General features: G+C 47.6%; 1 protein-coding gene across 6 annotated transcripts in view; it reads left to right on the forward strand.

The window, feature by feature from the left end:
• LOC105186931 (uncharacterized) overlaps nucleotides 1–5,325 on the forward strand; it is a 37,794-nt gene extending 32,469 nt beyond the window's left edge. For 4 of the 6 annotated variants that reach the window (XM_025301303.1, XM_025301302.1, XM_025301305.1 and 1 more), the window contains one exon: nucleotides 4,724–5,325. In XM_025301303.1, the coding sequence (XP_025157088.1) occupies nucleotides 4,742–5,149 (408 nt within the window). In that variant the 5' untranslated portion in view covers nucleotides 4,724–4,741 and the 3' untranslated portion in view covers nucleotides 5,150–5,325. Of the gene's footprint in view, nucleotides 1–2,215; nucleotides 2,332–2,627; nucleotides 2,768–4,723 lie in introns of those variants that run through there. The other 2 variants (XM_025301308.1, XM_025301306.1) reach the window with 2 other exon arrangements.
• Nucleotides 5,326–8,135: the final 2,810 nt, after the last annotated feature.

Below are 8,135 nucleotides of genomic sequence, written 5' to 3' on the forward strand. Positions count from 1 at the left end.
TCCTCCGTACGATAAGATAAAGATTCCGAAAACCTTGCCTGCCATTTTCTTTTTTACAACAATATGAAATTCGTTAGGACTAGAAATTTAGTAAATTTTAAACTTTTACGACGATGGCATTCATATCCGCACAAGCGTGTAGTAACTTTCACACCCTCGTAAGTCGCGTTTACCAAACGAACACCTCGAATGAGAGCCATTCGATATCGCGAAAAGTGCGGCGGCGAGCGATGTCGGTTAAAGGGTTAACTGGCTGCGCAAGCACTCATCTCGGAAACGCAACCGCGAGCGCCTCGAAATATCCTCCGTGACCGTGATTTGCCGAAGGAAAATCGGGTTCGTTCCGGTGTTTGTAAAGCCCGCGTAACGGGAGCGGATGGGAGCCGATTCAGCCGTGAAATTCTTCACGCACGGAAGGGCTCGGGGCTCTTTAAACCAGACGGGGGTTCGCATGGGAAAGGAGCAGGTTGAATGGCTACCACGGCCGCCGCCGCCGCCGCCACGGTACTGGCGGCGCTCGTCACGACGAATGCACCTGCAGTTCTACCTGCACGCGCGAAGCGATCGAGCGTTTCGGTTCCGCGGAAGACTCCGAGAAATGTCGCAAATCGGCGAGACTGCTCGGATTAGGGTGTACCTCGAAGCACATTTCTTCACGAAACGAGGGGTATTCTCGCGATCAAGCGCGGCTTAATCCCACTTATCCTTCGAGAATATTCAGTTGCATCTCGTCTTAGGGTCAGTTGTTTCAATTCCTTGGTAAGTTGGAACAACCGGCCCCCTAATAACTACTTAAAAATTCATTTCTAAATTTTTGAAAGCGAATAGATAAAAAATATTTCTGAATAAATTAATACGCTTGTGATGATAACTAATACATCAATGATCAGAAATAAATTGCAATGAAACTTCGGAAAAGTATTGTTGAATAATCTTTCCTTGATATTCAGAATATTCTATGTAAATAAAGGTAATTCTAAATGAATGAAAAATATGCTTGTAATGATAAATAATTCGTGAATAATCAGAAATTATTAGTTTTTTTTCCGTGGTGTCCTTGATATTCGCGAAATAGAATTTCAGTAAAGTCAGAGCAAACTCGGGGGGAAAATCAATTTCGTCACTTATGCGATCTTTATTAATAAACGGTAAGATACTAACGACCTTAAAAGATGATCTGCCTGATGCATCTCGGCGACCTAATTCTAAATTGTAACTTGCAGACCCACTCGCAGCGATCTTATCAATCCGGTGGAACATTTTCTCTCCGTGGCGGTAATGATCATAAATACACCTGCCGCCGCGTATTCGTAGCAGTCCTTATTTACCCCTGGAACCTCCGGAGAGCATTCCGGAGAGAGAGGGATTGTGAAATCGTTGAAAATTATTAAATTCTTCCCGCTATCTTAACAAAACAGAATTAACAATTAATGAGATGAGAATGACTGATTGATGTGATGAGAAGATCGTCGCGTCCAATTTATATCTTTTTCTATCCTCGATGAATAGGAGAAGCGTTTCCGTGGGAAAAATTGCACGACAGGAAAAACCATTCGGTTACCATTCGGTTCGGTGCGCGGCCGACAAGACGAAGTGCGAGAACGAGAGAGGTACTTTTTTCCGACGAGAGCAATGGTGAAGACGAAGAAGGCTTAGAAATGTCCCACGAGCTGACGTGATTACGCGATTCAGCCGCTAATCACGACGCCACTCCCAATTTACTACTTTTTATGGGAATCGATCCGCTTCCGCGCGTCTCGTGGCTGGCGCAGCTATAAAAATTTGCAACCTTGCTCGCCTTGATGCAACATTAACGACCGGCTACTTTATCCGCCGGTGTGTAGTAGCGGCGAGTGGAAATCCACTATTTCAAACGGATAGAAATCCGACGTCACGCAGGGGGGCACGAGAGAGAGAGAGAGAGAGAGAGAGAGAGGAAATGCCGACCGGGCATAGCCAGACTCTCTTACATGTGTACAGATGTATATGTAGACGCTGCAAGATGCATGCCGCCTCAGGAGGACGATATCACCTCCGAATTGATGTACATACGTGGAACCGATAGCGGCGGCACAGAACGCGCAGGTTTGCGCCGGAGAACGTTCGTCTAGAACGGAACGGATGAGAGAGGCGGCCGGCTAGAGCGGAGTAGAGTAGGTATAGCTATAGTCGGCCGTATCTGTAACCTTTGCCTCGCTTTTGCGTCGCCGCTCACGGCTCAGTTGCGGCCTGGCGTTCTACTCCGAACGAACGTTCCTCTCCATCTCGCGCCTGATCCTCCGTGTCGCCGGTGCAGGCGGCTCAAGAGAGACGTCGGCGGAAGTGACGACGGTACTTGTGATCGCGCGTCGGAAGTGTCAATGAGACGCTCGCCCGTCAGGCGACGAATGAGTGTCGATGTTTGCGAAGTCATCGCGATGCGATAGCATCTTGATCCGCGAGCGAGTGACGCGCGTGTCTTTCGTTGAGGCAAGGGTTGATGCGCTAAAATAATTTCGCAGAGACACGATCGTGTGCCAAAAAGCAGTGCGATCACGAGGTCACGGGAGAAGTAGTCATTGAGCAAACGCGCGCAAGCGTCGGTGCGAGCGAGCGAGTGAACGAGTCGCGGAGTAAAGCTCGCGACCGCGCGCGCGGTTTTCTGCACGCTAATGAAGTCGACGTGCGAAATCGCGCGCGTCTGAGCGTGAACGACGCGACGACGATTCGTCGATGCGTGAAGCTCCGCGAGTGATAAACGCCGCGGGACGAGAACTTACGCGCACCGGTGAGTGAGTCGGTGCCGATACATCAGACGAAGCGATGCCGACGAATCGGTTGAGCGGACTTGGCGATTAGTTCTCGCAGTCGCGGCTCCTTTACGCGCGATTTTCCAGCGGCTCGTCTTAAGTCGCCGATTTAGCCGCGTTTGATCTCGCTGCCGTCGCATTTCGCTCCTCTTCGCCATTAATCTTCTTTTTATTTTATCATCGTCGTCCTCGTCATACACATCGTTTCTACCGCAGGTCGTTCTGTCGAATCACTCACCGAGGAAAGTGTTGACTCTGTAACTCTGTAGCGTAGTGAGATAATCATAGCCCGTCAAGGCATCGATAAGTGCTGTTGCAATGTTAATGACGGTATATAATCTTATACGCATATTGCATCTTTTTTAGAATGACAAAAAATATGATCGATGCGGAAAATGACTATGATTTTAGTGGGATTAGCAATCTGTTTTCCTTGCTCTCTGTTCGATGTTAATTTTCTATTATTAACGTACTGTATCACGAGTCTGGCATTCTCTCGATTTACGTGCGCTGCAGAACCTCCGTTTAGAATTCTCGCGTCTCAATCATGAGCTTTCGGTTAGCTCGCGACCGCGTCGCGTCGCGTCGGTCATCCGCGGCAGTCATCGATATCACCCGTTCCTCAAACGTTTCCCATTCATCAGGGAGTCCGCGCTGTATAACTCCAGCGTCCCTTGCGCTCGCTCGACTTCCACGTTCCACGTACATTGACCAGGCCAGGTATTACCCGCCTTCTCGTGTCTTCATTTACGAGCGTCTCGTTCGAGAGAAACACGATCCAGAGGCGCGTTCTCTGTTCACTCGACGTTCCGCGATGTTCGCCGTTTCTCTCTCTTTTTTTTTTCTTTTTCATATTGGATATCGCGCAAAGGTGCGCGTACTTTGTCGTCAACGGCGCCTAAAGATAGATACGACGTCTCGCGGTCTATGTCAGTCAATGACTGTGTAAACGCATTTAAAGCGGATCGTTTCGTCCGAGCGCTCGCGTTCCGATTGATCGCGGCTGTTTGCGTAACATCGTTGCGGGACACCGACGGGCGGTGTCTGATACAGTTACTCGTAGGCGATGATAACGACGACGACGACGACGACGATGTGATAATGATGATGATGCTGACGTCATACGTTCGGGAAAATCTCTCGCGACGGCGAGGACACGACGCCCGCCGGTTTGACAGGAGACGGCTGGCTTATCGCGCTAATAATAATTGTTCTTCGTCACCGGAGACTGTAAGCGCCGTGATGCGCGCGAAATCGCGCGACCGTCGCCAGATATCGAACCGTGCGTCGGCTTAATCCTTTTAATGCTCCAGGAACAATGCTCGCTATTGTCCGCAGTTCCTCAGCGCGGAGTCGATGAAATCAAGTCGTTTCTCTCTTTCTCTTGCAATACTTCTCGTCGGGTTTCATGCGACGGTAGCTTTTCACGATTTATCGGATTACATGAGGATTAAATCGCGAGAGGGGTGTGAAAATTAAATCACGTGCGACTGAAGTCCAAAATGTCGCGCTGTTTGCTCTTACTCGCCTGGCGGAATGTATAATTTTGAACGTTGCAATTTTTCTTCGGCCCTGTATGACTTATGCGCGCGCATGCGAGAATCAAATAACATCATTTCGTTGGACCTTCCCGCGGATGTAATATACGTTAGCACGAGGTCCCCGCATGCACATTCCGCAATGTGTATTATTTCCGTGATGTTATTAACCTCTAAATATATCTCTTGAAACATCAATCAACCAGCTGTCCGTCGTGCTCTTTTTACCATGAACGGTGCGCTTTTTCCGCGCTTCCTACGACACTCGATTGATCTCTTTTGTACCGCTACTTATTTTTCTCGCCGTTGCGCTACCGGTTAACAACGACCACTTCCCCCCGTCCCCCGCCTTCGTCGAAGCGGCGGTCGCGCTGAATTTCCGCCTTCGTATTCCAGGTGAAGGCAAGAGGGACGATGTTGTCGTACATGCTGCCGACGGAGGACAAGCCACCGCCCGGAGAAGCCAGCCAGAACAATTATCGCGCCGCCAAGCTGCAAAAGAGCAACGTCGTGGCCAGCGCCTCACCCAGGAAGTACACGGACGCGACTAGAACGATGATCGTCTCCACCAGGATCGAGGATCATGCGACCAGCGACCTGCGGCACACACCGCCGTCTCACGCGGTCGGCCCACAGCGGGACTCTCGGCCGATCGAGAGCCCGAAGCACAACGGCACCGCCACGAGGAAGTCGACCCTGCACAACGCCAGGGTCACCAAGGACGACAGCCTCTACAGCATCGACAGCGACGCCAGCACCGCCGGCAGCGAGCGCAAAAATAAGATCCTGAACGGCGCGAAGCACGCCAATCTGAAGAGGTAAGGTTGATGAAAGAATTGCGCGGTCTTGTCTCAGGAGCTTGCGAAAGTTCGTCGGATTTTTAATCCGTCATCTTGCTATTGTTAACATGTCGATTGCCACGGGGTAAATTTCCACTGACTGTCTCTAAGCGCAACCGAAGCTCGAGTAATCACGAGAGACACGGTAAATAAATATGATATAATACGATTCACGATGCATATTTATCAGCTCGAGTCTATGTGTGTATGTGTGTATGCCAAATGACTCATCTTGTAAGCCAATAAAATCATCGACGACCCGACGAACTTCAGTAACAAGTCTCTCCAGTATGCCTGTATATGTCGGCGAACCTTACGTTCCGCAAGTTCACAAGTGAATATGAAAATCGTGAATACGATGGAGAAGAGTAGAGGAGCAACGAAGAAGTTTGAACTCTGGGTTGTTTTTCTTTTTCTGGTAATCTCGAACTGCGGATTCAAGTGATGAAAGTCGGTTGAGATGTGACGTGGATCGTGTTTTTTCTTTCGGGGCATTATTCGCTCATCCTGTTGAAACTCCGTAAAAACGTAACGGTTCTTCAGGGGGCACAAGCTATTGTTATCGTTTCTCCCGAAGTGTCGAGAAAGTTTCGCAAGATCAGACAGCGTAATATCTCTCTCTCTCTCTCTCTCTCTCTCTCTCTCTCTCTCTCTCTCTCTCTCTCTCTCTCTCTCTCTCTCTTTCTCTCCGCTCTCTTTCTCTCTTGAAGCAGGTCTCCGAAGGCGCTCTTCGAAGGCGATATCGATGAATACGGCTCGTCTTCGCCGTCAAAGACCCGCAATTACCCACCTCGCAAGTACAAGCACGAGTTCGTCGGGTTTTATACACAGCGCGTAAACGCCTCTCCCGTTCGTGAGAGCGTGATGCGCGAGCGAGGGAGAGAGAAAGAGAGAGAGAGAGAGAGAGAGAGAGAGAGAGAGAGAGAGAGAACACACGTCACTGTGTATCAGTCTTATAAGCTGACTTTCGCAGCCCATACGAGACTTTTACGACATTTGCACGTGGGATAGGTCAGGGTCAGCATCGCCAACTTCTTCGATGGGGCGTTTTGATGCGTCGAGGCGAGTCTTCGCTCGGACGTACCGAGACATCGTCTCTCCCGAGCGCACTTAATAATCCTGACAAGGGACACGGGATAGCGCGAGGTGACTAAGTACGAAACTGGTGTGAAGCAACGCGAACTAGGAAGACACGGTCCTTCGAGCGCGTGTTTCTCCATCCTCCACAACCTCGTGTCCGCGACCGTGAAATACCAGAGTCAAGTTGTAGTGATTGTGTGACTTACTTCTCGCATCTCTTCTTTCATTTGTCCAACGAGAAAAGAACGAAAACTCGTATATGTTTGAGTTGCTAAAACAAATAATTAGTTTGATACTATTCGCATTATAATTATTTAAATTAGTATTAGAATATTTAATTAAATTAGAACAATTATTTCTCGCTTGTGTCTCGTAGTTAGCAATATTAGTCGTTTGTTGTCGCGTTTGTTATTCCTTTTTTTATGTTTCCCAAAATTCTGTCATGTGATATGAAGTTGGACATGCTGCTCTGTATTTCGTAAAGCCTCGCGAAAAATAGCGGCTGTCTCGAGTCTGTTGTGTGAATACGCACAGTTGTCGCGGTTTCATCGCCGCACCGACGAGAATGGAATTCAAGTCGCAGCCTTGTCGCTGCAATGTTAATTACTCGGCTGCGCGCGGATTCGTTTAGCGTATTTAAAAATAGCTGAAAACTTCGCGAATTCGATGATATCGCGGAGAACGAGCTGCTAGTGACCTCAGGATATCTCTCAGGATCGTGTACGAGTTCGCTGCAAACCCGAGTGTGTTATGTTTTGACACATATAAGCTGAAGCTTTCCTCACGCGTTTCTTGTCATCTCGTTCGAAGTCACGTCATTTGATGCATTTCGATATCACTTAACGCGTTTAAACGCGTTAAACGCGACGTGATTCAAGACGACAAGATACACGTATAAAGGAAGCTTCAGCTTATACGCGTCAAAATAACACACTCGGGTTTGCAGTGTTATCCTTGTATTTTCGTCCGGAGATGTAAGAAAATTAATAGAGATGTGCGAATCAAGAATTTTTACGCCGAATCGAATCTCATTTTTTTTAATTCGGATCGAATCGAGAATCTATGAAATTTCATTCGAATTCAAATCGAATCGAATCATTAAAAAATTTAACACGACTATTAAACATGCAAATAATGATGGAAGATTTTAATATGAAAGAGAATATTGATATTGCAATATCATCTTAAAGTAAAATATATACTTGAATATTTAAAGTAATTTATAATTATGTTATTAATTATAAGGGTTAATTAAGGGTTCAAACATACAGGCCCAGATGGCCCGTTTTGTAGCTGACGCACGCAAACGATAATTTGCGTATATTTGATTCCTATTCGAATTATTCGGATTCGAATCACAGGGATCACAGGGATTCGGACTCGAATCGAATCGATTTACATTAGATTCGATTCGCACATCTCTAAAAATGAAGAACTGTAGCGATTCTTGGCAATGACTCACGAGACGAAGCGTGCGTTAAAGTGCTTGCTCAGATCGTAACAACGAGAACGGTTAACGGATCTCTCCTTAACGCGCCTTCGGGGAAGTGCGGCGTTTATACGCATCGAGTTGTTCGCAACAGTACCGGCTGCGACAAATTTGAATCACTCTAGAAAGGAACTCTGTGACCTGAGCCGTTGCCAAAACGCTGTTGCGTACTTAGAAAACACTGTTGCGTATATTTGACGTCTATTTTCGTATGTGTATCAGCGGGCAGTAGATGCCGCTCATGTACTGGAATTTTTCCCCCGCTCGATCCCCCGAGTCTGTTTCATCCGTGATGAGTGTGACGCTTATTTCCGACACATTCCATGAAAGTCGATTCTTTCTCCTTTTCAGTCTGTTTCTTCTTCAATCGGCGATCATCGACGAGTGGTGAATAGGAAGG

The sequence above is a fragment of the Harpegnathos saltator genome, unplaced genomic scaffold, assembly GCF_003227715.2.
Source record: "Harpegnathos saltator strain DR-91 unplaced genomic scaffold, Hsal_v8.6 scaffold41, whole genome shotgun sequence".
NCBI classification, from domain to species: Eukaryota; Metazoa; Arthropoda; class Insecta; order Hymenoptera; family Formicidae; genus Harpegnathos; species Harpegnathos saltator.